The following is a 20,380-nucleotide window of genomic DNA, read 5'->3' on the forward strand; positions in this document are numbered from 1 at the left end:
ACATGCCATTGCTCCTCACTGTCCCTGGACATGGAGTATGGACATGTTGCCCTGATTTCTCCCCTTAAACATCCCTTATACCAAATACTTGGGAGCAAAGCAAACTTGACTGAAAGTACAGTGTTGGGGAAGGTTTGCATTGTCCAGGCTCCAAAAGGCTCTGCCAAGACCTATAACTGTCCATTCTTGCTTCCCTTCTATTTTGCACTTTATTATGTAAAGCTTCAAGCACATCTAATAGAAGTGAGAATACTATAATGAACTCTCTCTTCCAATTGCTTAGTTTCAACAATTAACTCACACTCTTATTCACTGTCTTGTTGGGATTATTTCAAAGCAAATTCTAGATATCCCTTCACATACAAATGTTTCAGCATGCCTCTCTAAAAGAACTGCTTTTGAAAGCATAACCCCCACACCAAAACCATACTAAATATAATTAATAGCAATTCCTCAATATCAGCAAATATCAAGTCAAGGTTCACACCTTCCAACCCTGGGGCTTCAATCACACCTAACAGCGATGACTTGCACATACTAATCTTCAGCAGGCAGGTCTACTCACTGCAACACAGACCCATTTAAAGACTGCCTACCAGAACAAGGCTGACTGTCCTACTCGGCACAGTAGGCTCAAGGCCTACTGCTCACAGTATTTTTAGAAGCTCACAAAAATGTTGTAGATTTAAAAGAGAAGGAAAAAATAAACTTAGTAAAGATTGTTTTCAATATGTAATGATAATATGTCCATCTTTATATGAACTCAGTCATAAAATGTAATTTTTCTTATTATTTTAAGAAGAACCCAGAAAGGCAAAAATGCCTAGGATCCATGCAGGTCATAATACAACCCTACACCTGGCACCTCCTTTGAAGCATCTCAAAAGCATCTTCTAATCTAAGTGTCCAGAACTAAACACAGTCTTCTCTACTCTCTTTTTCTGGCCCTTTTGCAGTGAAGGTATAAATTATCAAAATAAAGATTACCCATATGAGGACACACCCAGGCCATTTATTTAGAGCTTGCTATTGGGAGTCAGCCATCATTCCTTGCATTTGGCAGAGACTCAAAGGCAGAGGAGTGTTAAAGCCTTGGGGGTGGGGGAGAGGGGATGGAGTTGGGGGGTAGGGTGTGGAGGAGGATTTGAGTAAGCTCTGACTCAGGGCTGCTGGCATGCGGAAGTTGAAGATGACCTAACTAGAAACAAAGCATCATCCTGTGTGACTGGCTTAGGGAATATATTTGTCTTTCTCTGGTTGGTCTTCCATTGGAAATGGGGGCAAAAATAGGCACCAGTAAGGACCATTGACCAGATCCTGATAATTCTGGGCTGTTCACTACAAAGGTTGTGATTTGGATTCCTGACCTGGTTGCTACAAAGATTGGAGTCAAAGTTCTATTGTCATATTTGGATCGACTATTGTCGATCTGTATATTCAGACCTTTACTTCTATCTTGTTTCATAAGCAAGAAATCTAGGAATTACTGTAGATTCTTCCCATTTTCCTTCACCATATACAATCCATCACCAAATTCTCAAATATCTCTCAAGTTTGCCACTCTTTTCCATCTCCTCTATGGTATCACCAAACTATTTTCATCTTCAATCTGATCTTAAAAAATGGCCTCCTAAGCTGGTCTACTTACCTTTACTGTCTCCTCCCCAATTTATTTGCCAAAGACAGCTTTTCAAAAGGCAATCCTGATTATATTATCCCTATGTATAAATTACCTCAACAGCTCCCACTAATTTTAGGCTAAAGACTAAAGTCTTCAACATGGCCTCTGGGTCCCTGCATGGTCTGGCTCCCATCCTTCTGCCTCTTCTTGCGTCATACAACTGCTTTCTTCCCCCTCTCTGTTTGAGCCAAATTTTCTTTCTTTCAGTTCCCAACACATCTATCCACTGCCACAGGGGATTTACTAGAAGGCTATGAGTAGCTCCTGAGTAAAAAGAATAGGTGAAGGGCCAGGGTGGCTCCAGGGACACAGGTGGTTGGAGCAAAATGAAGTCTCCTCAGGGTGCTACTACTGGGAGCTATCAGCTCCAACTGTACCCTTGATCCCTTGCACCATTCTACATAAGACTCAAAGCCCCAGAGGGCAGTTCAGTGGGCCTGGCCAGTTTAGGTCACATGTTCATCCCTTAGCTAGGACACCTTGAATACAAATCCCAGTACAGCTTAACAATGAAGACAAAGTAATTCCCCAAAAGAAAATTGGAAGTTCTTACTAGAAGGAGAGAAATGAATGCAGGATGGCCTCCAAATCCACAAATGTCCACTAAACACATGCTCCACTACCTGGACTGACTTTCTATTCCCTATTTGGTTAGTTATCCCTGCTCAATTTTTAGATTCCAGCCCAGAAGCCCTCTTTTGTCTTCCCAAGGTAGACAAAGTCCTCTATTATTTCATAGCATTCTCACCTCTTCATCATTGCACTTGCCACTGCTGTAATTTTACATTTATTTGTGAATCTTTGAAAGACATGCATCTCTCTCAATTGGTTAAATAGTCCATGAGAGCAGAATCCACATCTGTTTGGGTTAGTATGATTATCTCCAATGCCTTGCAAAGCAAAGACACTCAACAAGCATTCATTCACTGTATGAATCAAGCCATAAAGATACTTATTTTCCCAGTGATATAAACTATCCCATTCCCCCCTTTAGAAGGCAAAAGGAGCTAAGTTTTTAAACAAATTTTTTCCAGTTAATACTTTATTACATAATTTTTAAATTTAATCTTTATAATAATGCAGCAGGAACCCATTTTACACAGAGAAACAGGCATAGAGAGTTAGGGAATTTGTTCAAACTTACATACCTGATAAATGATCCATGGGTGAGACTAACCCAGATCTGCCTGATTCCAAAACCCAAGTTCAAAACTACTATATGGTAGTGCCTCTGCACAACACTAGTTATCTCCTTAATACAAAATATTGCACATAGAACTCACCAATCTATAAAACTGGTTTTCCGGTAAGTTCATTTTCATGTAAATCTAGATATGTCTTAAAACTTAATTTCATTTGTAAAATACTAATCTATGGATTTAAAAATTGTTTAAACTCTGGGAACATGCAATTTGACAGAGAATTATAATGCTGACTAAATACCTTGCTTTTTCCTTCATTTATGATGGAATGACACAGCATGAGTGAAGGAACAGAGATTGGTAGAGGTGTGATTATTTAAGGTAACCTGTTCCCTAAATTTAATCTGTAGATTAGAAAAAGCATTTCAGGTGGTCCCAAAATGCTTCACCATTTCAGTGTTATTTCTTGGGTAAGGAAGGGAGACTGGAAGAGAAACACAAAGAATTATTTCAATTCTCAGGACTTAATAGAGAAGGGGCTGAGCAGAGATCAGCTGCTGGGAAACACAGATCTTTCCAGGAAAGGGAAAACAAACCCAGCAAATAGAAGGAAGAGTGTTTCTTCAGGTAAGTCAGAGCAATGAGACCGCCAAGATGCTTGTGAGGAGATAAAGGATAAAGCAAGCTCTCAATTTCTCTTTTATTGCATGCTCAAGTCCCCAAACCTGCTAAGGACATGATTACAGGTAACAGCAGGAATTGCTATCAATGGTCACAGTGGTGTTCTCTGGAAGTCTCATGTGGTTTTTGAGGGGATGGGGAAATACAAACTGACAATATGAGACTAGGGAACTAAGTCACCTAATTCTAGATACATAACTAGAGTCTGACTGACGTGACTTTCTGTGATTAACGCACAATAGGTTCTGCCAACTCTTGGATCCTTGGAGAACACAGTGCTTTCAGAGCAGCTGGCTTGACTTTAAAGACATTTGGATCATAATATATAACATGCATAGGAGACCTGTAATGGGGGGAAAAGAATGTGACTGAAAAAGTATGAACAGAAAATGGAACTAACATTTCTCAAGCATCCATTATGTGTTAGGCTCTATGATATTATCCCATTTTGATTTTCATAAGCACCCCACAAAACAGATAAGGACAAGAAAGCTCAGGGAACCTATAAAAGTGACCCGTGGTCAATTCCGGATTCATGTATCTGTCAGATTCCAAAGCCTTTGCTCTTTCCACAGAAAGTTAATTCTGGAAAGTTTTCAGTAATTGCCAATGTTAAAACAAGTCCAACAGTTTGCTGGTGAACTTGAAGAAATCAAATAGTTGAAGTTTCCACCCTTAGCACCTTACCACCAAATAATAACTTTGCCACTAGGGTAGACCCTGAGGACTTGATATTACTCTTCCCTTTTCTTTGTCAATGAACAGAGAGTAAGTTTCATTTCATTGCTATTGGGATTTATTTTTTTAAGGCAAAACACTTCATAAAAATTTAAAAATATTTTATCATATAAGAACATACATATTCCTTTCTCCCTAAGCTGAAGAATACTATGACTTTTTCAGTTTCTCCTAGGTTTTCCTGACGATGCTTAAAAAGGGGGAGGTCAGGTATAATCTCATGAAGGAAACAAAATGAACTGAGGTTCAGGCAAATTAAGAAATCTTCTAGGAAGTAAACAAGAATTAGAGGCAATTTCTTCTTTATTAAATATATTTTCTTATTTATTTCGAATAGGTCTATGATGCAAAACATGGAAAAATACAGAAGTCTATTTAGTAAAAAATAAATCTTCCTCCTATCCCAGTTCCCTTGGTCCCCGCCGTGAGTAACGATTGTTACTAGCTTCTTGCTACTCTTCTGAGAGGTTATAGGCACATGCAAGCAAATAAATGGCACATGTGTATTTTCTTACCCAAACTGTAACATTTTTGCTCTGTTTTGTAACTTGTTTCACTTAACAATATGTTAGATAAATAATCCCATATCCACACTCACAGAGATGTTTCCTAGATCTAAATTTCAATACTAGTCCATTAACCCTCTAACTGCTGCCTTAGATTTATGGTAAAACCACAGATTTGTCACAATTAATGTAACAAGAGAGATGTTCTTGGAAATTTCTCATATTTCTACAATTCTTTTCACTGGTTTTATTAGGTCAATTTCTCCCTCTCCCATCTTAGCTTTAAACTGACATACCTTGTATTTGGATTAGCTAGTTCTTGAATTCTGGGAGATATTTTGTAATGGGTAGCAGCATAAGATACTGGCCAATGGGCATCACGGACAGGTAGATAATCTTGATGAAGAGTCTTGGCCTCAGCTAGAGCTATTATTCGAGGGCTAGGTTTGGTTAGCAAGGCAGCATGGGGTATCTATAGTAGAAAGCAAAAAGATGCAAAAATAGATTTCAATTTTCACATCTCCCTCTCTTTACAGCTATCTCCCTAACTGAGTCACCATCAAACATAGGTTCTCTCCTGGATTCCAGCAGCAGACTCCTCCCTGGCTTCCCTGCTTTCATTCTTGCTCTTTATGATCTAGCCTTCTCTACCAATTACTGAGGGAGAGAATGAGCATTTTAATGAGTGCATTTCACAGGCCAGACAGAGTTCTAAGTAGGGCACCAATATTGTTCCCACTCAGTCATCATAACAACCCCATGGGTTCCTACTTTCTGAATCCCAAGTCAGATTATGTCACTCTCAGGGTTTAAAACTTTCCTGTGGTTTCCCGTTTTGCTGTGAATAACATTTAGACTCCTTATGTGGCCTTGAAGGCCCTATGTGATCTGACCGCTATCCCTATTTCTCTGACCTCATCTCCTTCCTCCCCCCACTTTGATCACAGTGACCCTTGTCACATGAGGCCCCTCTGGCCCAGCTCTTTCCACGTTGGGATTTTTGCACCTGACAGTTCATCTGCTTGAAAGCCTCTTTCCTCATCTTGTCACAGCTGCTTCTTCATCTCTGAAGTCTCTAGATTCAGACATCACATTCTCAAGGACATCTTCCCTCACCTTCCAAGATATATGAACTTTTCTAATAATTCTATAGTACATATTTAATCTTCTTTATGGCACTTATTAACATCTGACTTAGCTCTCTCATCTCTTTTTTGGTATATTTATTGTCTGTGTGTCTCCACTGGAATATAAGCTTCTTGAAAGAAGTACATATTTGCCAAAAGTGAGAATAAGTACATAACTAGTGCTGAATATGTGTTGATCGGCAGATGGGTCAACTCTTTCTGGTCTTACTTTGAAAATTGCATCTGAGGCTGCCTTTCTGTTATGTTGCTTTATTGGTAAAATTAGAAGGATGATGGATAGCTCCTCTCTCTCTTAAGTGCTCATTCAAAAGAATTAGGATGCACAACAAACACCACTCAGTTGCCCTGAAAGGACTTGCACTGGTATAGACTTATCCTGGGTTCTAAAAGTATGATTATCTATACTGGCATCACTTTTTAAAAAGATTTTTTAAATAAATTCCCAAACATTCTTAGCAACTGAAGAAAAATACCTGTAACTCCCATTTTATATACCAAAAAAACCTGAAAGCAAAGTGACTTTCCCAAGGATCACAAGGCAAGTCATGTTAGCAAACTCAAGACGCTTGTCTGAGAGGTTTTGATTTCTAGACTAGATTTCTTTCCTAATAGAATTCTATATCAAATCCTCAGGTTCTTAGAAAGTGCATAAAATTTATCCAACCTCCTTGGTAACATAATCATTAAATATTTATTGAAAACTCAACTGGGATTGGACACCAAGTTGCCACTACAATAAATGGAGGGTGAGTGTCAAGGAGGAAGAGGGAGGGGAGCCACTGAATGTGCCAGGCTCTGTTCCAAAATGTTTACTAAATTTTTTTCTAAATGTTTATTCATTTTTTGAGAGAGAGAGAGAGAGAGAGAGAGAGAGAGCGCAAACAGGGAAGGGACAAAGAGAGAGGGAAATGCAGAGTCTGAAGCAGGCTCCAGGTTCTGAGCTGTCAGCACAAAGCCCCCATTGTGGGGCTTGAACCCATGAACTGTGAGATCATGACCTGAGCCGAAGTTGTAGGCTTAACCAACTGAGCCACCCAGGCATCCCAAAACTGTTAACTTTATAATTTCTTTGCTTACCTGGTTCCACCCAACTTCAAGGTCATCTCAAATTTAAGACTTTGTCATGTATTCTTCCCTTTACTGGAATATTCCCCTCTCAGACCTTCACTTAGCTGACTCACTCAGGTTTCAGATCAAATATCGCTTCCTTAGAGAGGGTTTCCCTGACTACCATATGCAAAGTAGCTTATTCCCCACTCACCCAAAGTCAATCATTTCTTATTTTATTGTCTTCATTGCGCTTATCACTACCTCCCATTATCTTATCTGTTTATTTTTTGTCTCCCTCCATCTTGTTCACTGGGAACAATGACTGGCACTCAGTAGGCATTCAAATACTTGAATGAATAAATAAGGCTCAGGAACACTGTCACATCATCAACATCAAAGAGCTAGTGTTGAGGCTAGAATCTGAACCCAGTTCTTACTGATTCCAAAGCCCATGCTCTCCACCTTCTTTCCCTAGTCTCTCTACATATCCTGAAGCTAGATCTTCCTTCATGCCACAGACCACTCTTTCAAGATAATCTTTCCCAATGACTTTGGCCTATGTCTTGTAGTGACAAAATAACACCCTAGGAACAACCAAAAAGTGTAGTGAAGGATGCCAAGGCAATGGTGGCTTACAGGACGGATGGGCATTTCACATCTTTCTCTTTCAAAGCACAGACCCTCTATCTTGACCCTTGGATTGGCAAGGTCTGTAAGTCTTGGAGTAGCAACAGCACTCAGGGCAGAAGCTGCAATCTTGGTTTCAATCTAGGGGAGAAAAATAAAATAGTGTCTGTAAGTAGCAAATAATAAACATGGTACAAAGTATATCTGGCCTCCGAATCAGACTTCTCAGCAAATCCAGAGAAGGGACGGGGCACCTGGGTGGCTCAGTTGGTTAAGTGTCTGACTTAGGCTCAGGTCATGATCTTGCAGTTCGTGTGTTTGAGCCCCACGTTGGGCTCTGTGCTGACAGCTCAGAGCCTGGAGTCTGCTTCATATTCTGTGTGTCTCTCTCTCTCTGCCCCTCCCACCTTGCACTCTGTCTTATAGAATATAATTAATTAAGAAATATTTGTTTAATGAATTGAATTAATGAGTGATTGTTTTATTTCTTTTTTAATTGTAAGCCTTAACTGAAAGCAGTGATTGCCATTTATTTCTTTGATTTTCCCAGAACCTGATAGAAGACAAAGTTTTATTTATTGTAAATGATTAATTAGTACTTCATGGAATTGTACAGACACTAAGCCCAGATTGCTTCAATGGTAAATTCTATCAAATACTTAAGACAAAGAAATAATATAAATCATGTATAAACTGACAGAGAATACAGATGCTAGCCCAGATTGCTTAGATGATAAATTCTTTCAAATATTTAAGAGGAAGAAATCATATAAATCTTATACAAACCTACAAAAATAAGAAATACTACTAACCGATGGTGATAGAAACTTGGAAATGGCTCACTCTAGGGCAGGGAGTAGAGTGGAATTGACTAGAAACAGTCAGGAAGAAACTTTTTGGGATAATGGTTTGTATCTTGATTGAGGTGGTTATTGAATGGATATATACATTTGTTAAGATCTTATTAAACTAAACACTTAAGATCTATGTATTTTATGTAAATTATAACTCCAAAATTTCAAAATATAAACTGGGAAAAATAATTGCAATGTCTATACCTATATCTTTATTTATATATATATGTGTGTGTGTGTTTGTATGTATATATATATATAATGAATATCCTATAATATGTAAGGAAATGTTATGAATCAATAAAAAATGTGCAGAGATGGCAATCTTCGGGGTTCAGGGGTAGGCTCTGCTAACCAAATAGAGCAACAGCTGTTCGTGCATCGTTTACGGGGAACTCTTGTGACCATCAGCCTCCCAGAGCTCTGCGAGTACATCCTTGCACCTCAAGAAGAAAGAAATTGCTTGTGCCAAGTATTCTTTTCACATGCCAAGTCTTGAGGAGCTTGCTGGAGTTCTGCAGAAGGGACTCGGGGATAACTTTGCTGACGTCCAGGTGTCCGTGGTCGACTGCCCTGATTTGACTGAGGAGCCATTTGCCTTTCCTGTAAAAGGCATCTGTGGGAAAACTAGAATTGCAGAAGTAGGAAGTGTGCCTTACTTATTGCCTCTTGTAAATAAAAAAAAAAGTCTATGACATAAATAAGATTGCAAAAGAAATTAAGCTTCCTGGAGCTTTTATTCTTGGAGCAGGAGCAGGCCCATTTCAGACTCTTGGATTCAATTCTGAGTTTATGCCAGTTATTCAAACAGAAAGTGAACACAAATCCCCGGTGAATGGAAGTTACTTCACCTGTGTTAATCCTGCAGATGGAGGGTGCCTGCTCGAGAGATACAGTGAGAAATACCACGACTTTGGGTGTGCCTTACTGGCTAATCTTTTTGCCAGTGAGGGCCAACCTGGAAAGGTCATTGAGGTGAAAGCTAAAAGAAGAACTGGAGAACTTAACTTTGTGACTTGTATGAGACAGACTCTTGAAAAACATTATGGAGCTAAGCCTGTAGGGATGGGAGGTACTTTCGTAATTCAGAAAGGAAAAGTGAAGACTCATATAATGCCCGCAGAATTTTCTTCCTGCCCATTGAACTCTGATGAGGACGTGAATAAATGGTTGAACTTTTATGAGATGAAAGCTCCTTTGGTTTGTCTGTCAGTTTTTGTCTCCAGAGACCCAGGCTTTGATTTGCGATTGGAGCACACCCATTGTTTCAGTCATCACGGAGAAGGTGGACACTACCATTATGACACTACCCCAGACACAGTGGAATATCTCGGATACTTCTTGCCTGCAGAGTTTCTGTATCGCATTGATCAACCAAAAGAGACCCATTCAATTGGGCGAGATTAAGTCAAAGGAAAAAGAGTTAAGGTTAATTAATTAGCTCATTAATTGATACTAATATAAAATCCAATGGAAATGATCTCACTACTTAAATCCCATTTTTTTGGCCTTTAACTGAAAGGTATGTTAACATTTGTAATCTGTATTATCTGATATATCTAGAGATTCTTGGGAACAAGGACACGTAATGAAAATGTTCTTCATTTTAAAAAATTTTTTTAATGTTTTATTTTTGAGAGAGAGAGAGAGACAAGCACAAGTGGGGGAGGGCCAGAGAAAGGGAGACAGAATCTGAAGCAGGCTACAGGCTCTGTGTTGTCAGCACAGAGCCCGACATGGGGCTCGAACTCACAAACCGTGAGATCATGACCTGAGCTGAAGTCCGATGCTTAACTGACTGAGCCACCCAGGCGCCCCATTTTTTTATTCTTTAATCACAGCAAAATCAGCCTTGTGTTTATACCTTGAATATAGCATGATCAGGAATCATGTGATTATTCCTATTATCTACTGGTAATAACATATTTGTATAACATTGTTAAATTTTTCAAGTTAGTCTCATAACTCCTAAGTGGATGCTAGTGTATTAGAAAAGTCGGTGTTGCAAATGCTGATAGTTGTTGAATCTCAGTATTAAATATTAAAACTTGAATTCAGAAATCAAAGTATACTTTTTTTTTCTTCATGGAATAAGGTGGGCAGAGGAAGCAACTTTATCCCTTTTGGTGAGGTTTAACCACACTCGGGAGTTTGCAATTTGCCTTTCACAGACATTGGCAACTAGGTGGTGAGCCATGATGCCACCTTTGTTTGGATTGCCAACTGGAAGCAGGTTGTATCTTGTTGGCTCTTTGCCAGAAGGAAAGAGGGAAAAAACAGCATCATAATACAATACTTGAAGTGGATATACTTGAATTTATAAGTGAGGCTGTTGGTACACATGACACAGTCCTTTGTGAAATAAAAATTATATTCTTTTACTGATTGAAATTGTTGAAATTTTCCTCAGTATTCTTCTTTAATAATCATTAGCCGGAAATCAGCTGTCTAATCTTAATCTTGCTAATGCTAACCATGTGCAGATTTAGAAGCTCTTTAATACCAAACGCATACTAAATCTTCCATATTTTTTGATTGTCGTCTTTGGATATTACCTATAACCTGTCCTGCGAGTGGAAATTCCTAAATGTTATTTTTATAAGAAGCACTAGTTTGAAGCAAAAAATAAATAAAAATTTTATGTTCACGAAAAAAAAATGTGCAGACCAGTAGAAAAATAAATAGAGCCATGAATAGACAAATTTACAAAAGAAAAATACACAGGCAAATAAATGTTGAGAACTACTGAATTTGTTAATAACCAGAAAAATGAAAGTGTTTATTAATGAGATAGTATTGTAATTAAAATTAATATTTTGTAAAATAAATAATATCTAATATTAGCAAGAGTGCACTGCAAAAGTAAGCCCAAATAATGCAAGTTAATATTTAAATCACTTTTGTTGGAATACATTTTGGGATACTATATGAATCACCTCAAAAATGTTTATACCCCTCGGGGCCTCTGGGTGGCTCAGTTGGTTAAGCGTCAGACTTCAGCTCAGGTCATGATCTCAAGGTTAGAGCTGTCGGGCTCTGTGCTGACAGCTAGCTCAGAGCCTGGAGCTTGTCTTCGGATTCTGTGTCTCCCTCTTTCTCTGGCCTTCTCCTGCTCACGCTGTCTCTCTCTCTCTCTCTCTCAAAAATAAATAAAACATTAAAATTTTTCTTTTTTATATTAAAAAAGATTTTTTAAATGTTCATACCCTCGATCCATTTACTTTACTTTTCCAATTTTTGTTCTGAGAAAATAACAAGTTTAAGAATGATGGGGAAGAGACAACTTGATAGAATGACTTCATAAATTAGAACAGCAAGTCAGACAAAGTCACGTGAGGTATCCAGAGTACATGTGTTTAATACTCAAATGTACCTGCTAAATATAAAATAAGAGATTTCAAAGCCAAAATCTCTCAAGAGTCAAAGATTTTAAAAATCTAAATAGTTTGATTAGTCTAAGTAGGAACTGCAGATATCTACAAATAGAGAATGAAGGATATGCACTAAATGAGCTAGAAAACCAACTCTTCTTAAGTTTGTAGTCTCTGACAAAGTTACCATAAGAAAGAGTCTCAGTAACACATTCATAGAAGGTAAAAAAGACTTTTTACCATTCATCCATCCAAAGTCTCTGGTGGCAAGTAACCTCAGGTACTTGTGATGGTAACTTGGCTTCCTTTGTGGGCATGTGCAGTTTTTTTAGGTTTACTTATCTTGAGAGAGAGAGTGGGTGTGTGCCCATGCATGCAAACAGGGGAGGGGCAGAGAGAGAGAGAGAGGGAGAGAATGCCAAGCAGGCCCTGCACTGTTGGCATGGAGCCTGATATGGGGTTCTAACCAGGAACCATGAGATCATGAATGTGAGCCGAAGTTGGGTGCTTAACCAACTGAGCCACTCAACCATCCCAGTAGGCATGTGTATTTTTAAGCTCTGGTAAGATTCAGCATTAACCGCAAAAAAACAAAGAGAAACAAAATCATAGAATTAATACTTGGTACTAAGAATAAGTATGTACTAGAAATGATGAAATTGGACAAGGACTATGGAGTGGACACAGTATCTATCAACTAAACTTCCTCACTTTGATAACAGTAGTGAGGTTACATAAGATGATGTCCTTGTTCTTGGGAAATACTGAAGTATTTAAGAAAATGGGTATATGATATCTGTAACTCTCAAAAATGATTCAGGGAAAAAATTAATTTCACACACACACACACACACACACACACATACATATCCCACATGGAGGAGAGAGAATGATTAAGCAAATGGAATAAAATGTTAATTCTTGCAACTTTTCAGTAAATTAGAAATTATTATAGAACCAAAAAAGTAAATGTATATTATTAAAATTAAAAAGCATGTACATGGGAGTGCCTGTCAGGTTCAGTTGGTGGAGCATGTGACTCTTGATCTTGGGGTCATGAGTTCAAGCCCCACACTGGATGTAGAGCTTACAAAAAAACAAAACAAAACAAAACAAACATGTGCATGTTCAAGAGATTGTAGCCTATTAGAGTGATCACCTTACAACTGCAACCTGAAGCATATATTTGAGTATCTGACTTGGAATTATAACATTAGGTTGAAATCTTAATTTTATGTCATTCTTACAACATTGAAAGCTTAAAGTTTACCATGATTATAAGTTTAACGTAGATTTTTAAATAGCTATTTAATATTTGAAATTTTGTTTGTTAATATAGATGGTTGAAGTAAAAAGCTTACAAAAGAAATCAGATTTAATACACTAATAAATATAATTTAAATTATTTGGAGGTATTTGATTAAGTTTAGAAACTAAATCAGGGGTGCCTGGGTGGCTCAGTCAGTTAAGCCTCCGACTTCGGCTCAGGTCAGATCTCACATTCGTGGGTTCGAGCCCCGCGTCAGGCTCTGTGCTGACAGTTAGCTCAGAGCCTGGAGCCTGCTTCCAGTTCTGTGTCTCCTCACTCTGCCCCTCCCCCTCTCGTGCTCTGTCTCTCTCTGTATCAAAAATAAATAAAACATTAAAAAAAAAGAAACTAAGTCAAACATTATTGAGGACTCTTAAAAGTTATTATTAAAATACTAGAATTATAAACAGAGTAATAAAACTTACAGACTAAATTTAAAAGCCTATGAAAGAAGTAGATTTTTTAAATATTTATTTATTTTTTAGAGAGACAGAGAGATAGAGTATGAGCAAGAGAGGGGTAGAGAGAGAGGGAGACACAGAATCTGAAGCAGGCTCCAGACTCTGTGCCTGATGCAGGGCTCAAGTTCACAAACCATGAGATTATGACCTGAGCAGGAGTCAGATGCTCAACCAACTGAGCCATTCAGGTGCCCTAAAAGAAATAGATTTTTAACTTAAAGTTTTAAAAATTGACTACTACTTATTGAAATCAAGAGCATACTTCTGAACAGACTTTGCTGTATACAAAAACTATGGTCAAGGATACCAAAAATCTCACATCCCTGGATTTGCAGGTTCTTTTAAGTGTCTATCAATTCTTTGAAATTATTCTTCTCTCAGGTGGGGTTTGTGTCCCTGCCCCTTTGAATCTGGCCAGACTTGTAACTCCATCAATCAACAGAGTATGACTATCGTGACATTATGTGACTACCAAGGCCAAATCAAAAAAGATCATGCAGCTTCCACCTGGTTCGTTTGGTGTGTTCTCCCTTGAAACATTCCATTTTAGAACACTCCTTATCAGAATACAGCTTCTATGCTGAGAGAAGTTCTAAGCTATATGGAGTGGTCACAAGAAGTTACTCCTATGGATATTCCCAACTGAGTCCAGCATTTAAATCATCTCAGCCTAGGTACAACACACAGATGTTGTCATAGACAGACTGGTTATGTCCCCCTCAAATTCATATCTTGAAGTCCTAGTCCCCAGTGTGTTAATATTGGGAGGTGGGGCCTTTGGGCGGTAATTATGTTTAGATGAAGTCATGAGGTTAGAATCCCCATAATGGGATTGGTGTCCCTATAAGAAGAGAGATAAGAACCCTTTCTCTTTGCACACACAAAGAAATCATGTGAGCATACAGCAAGATGGTGACTGTTTGAAAACCGACAAGAGGACCTTCATCAAGAAGAGAATCTGCTACACTGGATCTTGGATTTCTCTGTCTCCAGAACTGAGGAAATAAATGTCTTCTAAGCCATCTAGTCTACAGCACTTTGTTATAGCAACCCAAGCTGATTAGGACAAGTATAAAGGAACTTTCGGCTCCTTATCATTTTAGACACCCAAGTCATTAGAGAGATTTGAGCTGAGAAATTTCTAATTCATAAAATCCCTGAGTGTAATAAAATGCTTGTTGTCTTACACCACTAAATTTGGGTGCTTCGGTATGAAGCAACAGATAACCAAATCCCAACTTTAAGAATTGGTTTTCTGTATTGGCTCCAGATTGTTTGTAATTTGTTTTTGCAGCTGATTGGATTTAAAGTTATTAATGATCCTGTTGCCAGAATTAAAAAAAAAAAAAATTCCTGGTAGTCCATAGCCTGTAGCAGCAAAACAGAAAGCAAGACTTTGGGTGACCAGGAGCTGCTGCCAGAAAATATTTTAGTGAAATGAAATAAAGAAGTATAGTGTGATTAGTTGGTTGTTTCTGAGTGCACTGGGAAAAGTAAGTTAAAAAATGACTGGCTCAGGGATGCCTGGGTGGCTCAGCCAGTTAAGCGTGTGGCTTAATATCAGGTCATGATCTCACGGCTTGTAGGTTCAATGCCATGTCAGGCTCTGTGCTGACAGCTCAGAGCCTGGAGCCTGCTTCAGATTCTCTGTCTCCCTCTCTCTCTGCCCCTCCCCAGCTCATGTTCTGTCTCTCAAAAATTAGTAAATGTGAAAGAAAATTAAAATAAATTTTAAAAGAAGAAATGACTGACTCAGGCCTTTAAACTCCCACCTTAAGATCTGGGTAAGAGACCAGAAAGTTTCTGAGACTTCCCTAAAAGAAATCCTTATAGGGGTGCCTGGATGGCTCAGTCGGTTAGGCATCCGGCTTTGGCTCAGGTCATGATCTCACGGTTCGTGGGTTCGAGCCCCGCGTCAGGCTCTGTGCTGACCGCTAGCTCAGAGCCTGGAGCCTGCTTCAGATTCTGTATCTCCCTCTCTCTCTGACCCAACCCTGCTCACGCTGTCTCTCTCTATCTCTCAAAAATAAATTAAAAACATTAAAATTTTAAAAAAACATTAAAAAAAATAAAAGAAATCCTTATATTCCATTGCCACAAGGCTAAAAATTCTGAAAACCAAAACCTAATTTTGTGAGTTGGGTCAATTACAGTGCAAATTGAATTACCAAATTTGTATGGTCTCCTATGTTCAAGTTGTGAATATGGAGAAGGAACAGGACCTTGAAAATTGGAATGGGGATACATAAGCAGATTCCAGTGAAGATGGGGGCTTTAAACCCCTAAATACTGCTAAGCCTTTCTTATCAATACAATCATCCCTTCCTCCTCTACCTGAGGAGGTCAGATCCTGCCTGCCTAAAGAACTTGTAGTGGGTTGCCCTGAAGTAGATACCTTCCACGTAACCGCTGGCCTACTCCTACTATCTCTCATTGCTTCCAGGTGTATAACAAGACCCAAGTCCCAACTGCCTAAGCAGCCTTCCATGGACTCCTCTATCAGCTTTCACAATTGCTTAAATTCTGCATAGTTGTTCTGCTTCTCTGATCAAATCCTGGCTGATAAATTAGGCATAGAGGAGGTAGTCAGAAAAGTTCATTTGATGAGAGAGAGAAATTAACAGGGAAAACAGAAAGAGACACCCAGAAATAAGAGAACAGCATGTTACAGTTATGAACATGTTAAATGTTACAAAATCAATCAGGAACTGTTTCTTTCACATGGACCCACTTACCTTTCTTGGAGGAACATAGTTCGGGTTTGTGGCTTTGGCTACTGAGAGTTGTAATAAACGGGGTGAAGGATCAGAGATTTGAACAGAACTTCTTGTTAAGTAATGACTATAGGGCCTATATGCAAGAGGAACATGAAATATAATCATTACAAGGAAAATAACTGCATTTTTTTCATTGCTATAATCAACCTTTGATCAATTATATATATTGTTTCTATCTTTAGAAACTTCTTTTTCCCATAATCCTAGTTGGTTTTTTTATACCAGATGAGGTAGTCCCCTTTTGTACTAGTTTATTAAGGATTTTTATTGTGTAAGTGTGTTGAATTTTGTCAAATGATTTTTCTGAGTCTATTGAAATTATCATGTGGTTTTGGTTTTCTAATTCAGTTGATTTGACGTTATATTGATTGTAGTATGTTAAATCCAACATATTCTTGCATTTCTGGATAAATTCAACTTGGTCATGAGCCTTTGTTAATTTTATTTCTTTCTTTTTTCTTTCTGTTCCTCAGATAATCTCAATTAACCTAAGTTTGCTGATTCTTTCTTCTGACTGCTCAAGTCTCCTGTTGAGCCCCTCTAGTTAATCACTAAAATATATGTCCCAAAGATCAAGCTCATGTAATCCATTTATTGGAGAGCCTGGTGTGTCTCGTGGGTTCGAGCCCCATGTCAGGCTCTGTGCTGAATGTTTGCTCAGAGCCTGGAGCCTGTTTTGGATTCTGTGTCTCCTTCTGTCTCTGCCCCTCCACCACTCGTGCGCTGTCTCACTGTCTCTCAAAAATAAATAAATGTAAAAAAATATTTTTAAAAACATTAAAATAATTTCTGCTGACAAGCAGAAATTGAGCATTCAACGCAAAAGGAACAACATTTGAAAAGTCACAGAGGCATAAGAGAAATATCAAGTTCTATAAAGTGCAAAAACTTGTAATTTTTCATTTACATATTTACTTTTAATTGGCTAACAATGGTAAATTCAGTTTCAATTTCAGTTTCACAGTTTGAGTCAAATGTAATTATTGATGATGACCTTCTGATTACCTACAATTGCTGCAAATATTTGATCTTTTTACCCTGATTCTTTGAACATAAGTGGACTTCTAGTTCATAAAACTACGTACACTAAAATAAGTAAAATATTGTGAGACTTAACCAAATTAGATTAGAATTTATGGAAATTGTCAAGGTTCTTTACCTATTTATTAGATATTCTGTCTTGAATCTGTTGGGCAGTGCCAGCTGCTGGATCCTTTTGGAGGGTTGGCTAAACAGTGCAGGAGGAGGGATCTCCCAGATTACAGACTCTCTACCACAGCTATAGTAATACTGATCCCTGAAAGTTATAGAACAGAAAAGAACAGAGTGAAATGAATATGAATTTAAATTACCATAGTAAATTACCTCCAGCTCCAGGCCTAGGAGCAAGTATGATAGTTTACCCCTTACTGCTGAGCCATTTCCCACACAGGGAGAAATCAGAAAGAGTTTCAGCCATCAAGTTTCAGCTAGCTTCTAATATTCTATTACAAAACAGATTAATTTTTGGTAATAAATAAATTGCATCTTAATAATTCTTTTTTTAATGTTTATTATTTATTTTAGAGAAAGAGAAAGACAGAGCATGAGAGGGAGAAGGGCAGAGAGAGAAGGAGGCACAGAATCTGAAGCAGGCTCCAGGTTCCTAGTTGTCAGCACAGAGCCTGATGCGGGGCTCAAACCCACAAACCATGAGATCGTGACCTGAGCCAAAGTCGGACACTTAACCGAATGAGCCACCCAGGTACCCCTATTTTATTTTTTTTTAACATTTATTCATTTTTGAGAGACAGAGAGAGCATAATGGGGGAGGGATAGAGAGAGAGGAAGACACAGAATCTGAAGCAGGTTTCGGGTTCCAAGCTCTGAGCTGTCAGTGCAGAGCCGGACATGGGGCTCGAACCCACAAACTGTGGGATCATGACCTGAGCCGAACCCAGACGCTTAACCAACTGAGCCACCCAGGCGCCCTGGAAATTTTCTACTTTTAAAACCGAATACTTTCTTAATCTCTCATAGACAATCACTAGAGATTGGACAGATAGTAAAAGGAAAATAAAAGAATAAATGAACAACTTTATGCCAACATATTTTAAAACGTAGGTGGAATGGATACATTCTTTGAAAGATACACATTACCAGTGCTTATTCAGAAAGATATAATCTGAATGGCACTTGTCAGGAGTTTAGCTGAGCTCTTCCATGGTATTGCTGCCTCAGCACCCATTTTGTCTGGCCAAGCAGCCTCCAGGGACCTTAAAATGATACTGGTCCCTCTCACAAGCACATGCCCTAAATAAAAGTCCATGGAGGCATAAGTAAATGTACATTCCTGATAGGACTTCAACAACAGTCCTTGTCACCTGATGCCCAATGCCTTCCCTTTATGCATCCTTTAGATATGACTCCCAAGGAGCTTACCAAAACCCTGCTCTTTTAGTTTGAATTGAGCAATCTGGACTTTGCCTGGGAAACTCAAAGCACTCCACCTGCAGGTTCTAATAAGACATGTGCCCCCAGGTCCTGCCTCTCTCTGCACTCTGTCCTAACCTGCCCATGTGACTCCTCAAGGCGCACTAGGTACTTCTTCTAGAATCTGTGAGTAATAAACTTCTCTATTTCAATTTCTGTTATGGTCTGTTGTTGAACTGTGGCCTCATGGTCCACTTAACAAGTGTTGATTGACAAACTCATAACAGCCCTGTATCTATTACACAAAATGAATTTATAGTTAAAAGCCTTCCTACCAAAAAACTCCAGACCCAGATGATTTCACTGTGGATTCTATGAAATACATAAACAAGAAATGCCAATTTTATGTGTTTTCCAATTGATTCTATGAAGACAGCATTACGAAAAATGAGTAAAGACATTTCAAGAAACAACATTACCACAAAGAGGCCACAACAAAAATACAGACGAGTACTCCTCATAAACATAGATGCAAAAATTCTAAAGTTTTATTGGAAGACAGACATGTTGAGTTTACATAACATCTGTGGCTGCTTCCTACTACAGTAGTGGAGTTGAGTAGTTGCAACAGAGGTGTTATGGTCAACTTTACTATGTGCCCCCTTCCAGAATAAGTTTACTGACTTTTGACTAAAGTTGTATATCAGAAAGAGAAAAATGGCCACATCAACTATCTTGGAAACCAAACTTCAGAAAAATAATGTTATCTTCAACATTTTCTTTTTACATTAATCTCCCTCACTACTTGTGTCCATTCCCTCCCCTGCTCCACAGTTTTTCCTCAAAGAGCCAACCAGCAGAAAGCCTAGTCATTCAACAAATATGCATTAAAAGCAAACTGGCAATGGCTATCAAAAGCCTTAAGAATATTATTACCTCCACATGTAGTAATTAATTCATGGTAACCAAGCCCGTGGTGGTATACAAAATACATTAAAAGTTTCATGCATAAATATTTATGCACAACAATGTTATATATGGAATACACCCTGATGTAACACTACCACTTTATTAAAACCTCAAAATCCTAGTAAGCTAAAACATTATACAATATACTACAAGTTTGCAATGGCTAAATATTAGTCTTGCTCTGGAAAAGTTTTCCTGTAGCATCAGATTAGGAAATATATAGAATCCTTAATCCTTAATAATTTGTACTATAGTTTGGACAATTTATGACTTTCAGATAAAAGAGCTAGATTCTGTGTTCATTTTCCCTATGGATTCCTGCTAATGTAGCCTGATACCACACAAACACTAACCTGTTAGGTACATAATGGCGGGAGACTTGCTTGGGATGGGCAAGGTCTTCAAGTCTTTTGGTCAGGTGAGTCTTCAAAGCGATCTGGGAAACAGGGCAAATCGGATCTTGATTCCCCCAAAACAGTTTTCTATTAAAAAGCAGAAGAATCGAATGGTAAGGAACCCACTACTAATGGATATCTTAGAAATATCTCTTGATGGCTTCTATACTGATTTTACTTTACTTCCAGAACTATCTTAATTACAGATGGTAACAGTTTCCAGGCATCAGAAACAGATCAACTATTTATGGTAGTTAAA

The 20,380-nt window shown here is 38.4% G+C and overlaps 2 protein-coding genes across 2 annotated transcripts in view; one reads left to right on the forward strand and one right to left on the reverse strand.

The window, feature by feature from the left end:
* Positions 1–3,509: 3,509 nt before the first annotated feature.
* The window catches only part of THEGL (theg spermatid protein like), a 44,577-nt gene continuing 27,706 nt past the window's right edge, over positions 3,510–20,380 (reverse strand). Inside the window, exons 4-9 of the mRNA XM_029931850.1 lie at positions 20,080–20,208; positions 17,505–17,642; positions 16,304–16,418; positions 7,583–7,714; positions 5,045–5,220; positions 3,510–3,847 (exon numbers count right to left, since the gene is read on the reverse strand). Of these exons, the coding sequence (XP_029787710.1) occupies positions 3,733–3,847; positions 5,045–5,220; positions 7,583–7,714; positions 16,304–16,418; positions 17,505–17,642; positions 20,080–20,208 (805 nt within the window). The 3' untranslated portion in view covers positions 3,510–3,732. The remainder of the gene's footprint in view (positions 3,848–5,044; positions 5,221–7,582; positions 7,715–16,303; positions 16,419–17,504; positions 17,643–20,079; positions 20,209–20,380) is intronic.
* LOC115286708 (ester hydrolase C11orf54 homolog) lies at positions 7,762–9,907 on the forward strand. The gene is given in 3 exon segments (XM_029933112.1): positions 7,762–7,771; positions 8,839–9,104; positions 9,106–9,907. Coding segments are annotated over 3 exon segments (1,005 nt in total). The 3' UTR covers positions 9,835–9,907.

Source organism: Suricata suricatta, chromosome 1, assembly GCF_006229205.1.
Source record: "Suricata suricatta isolate VVHF042 chromosome 1, meerkat_22Aug2017_6uvM2_HiC, whole genome shotgun sequence".
Lineage (NCBI taxonomy): Eukaryota > Metazoa > Chordata > Mammalia > Carnivora > Herpestidae > Suricata > Suricata suricatta.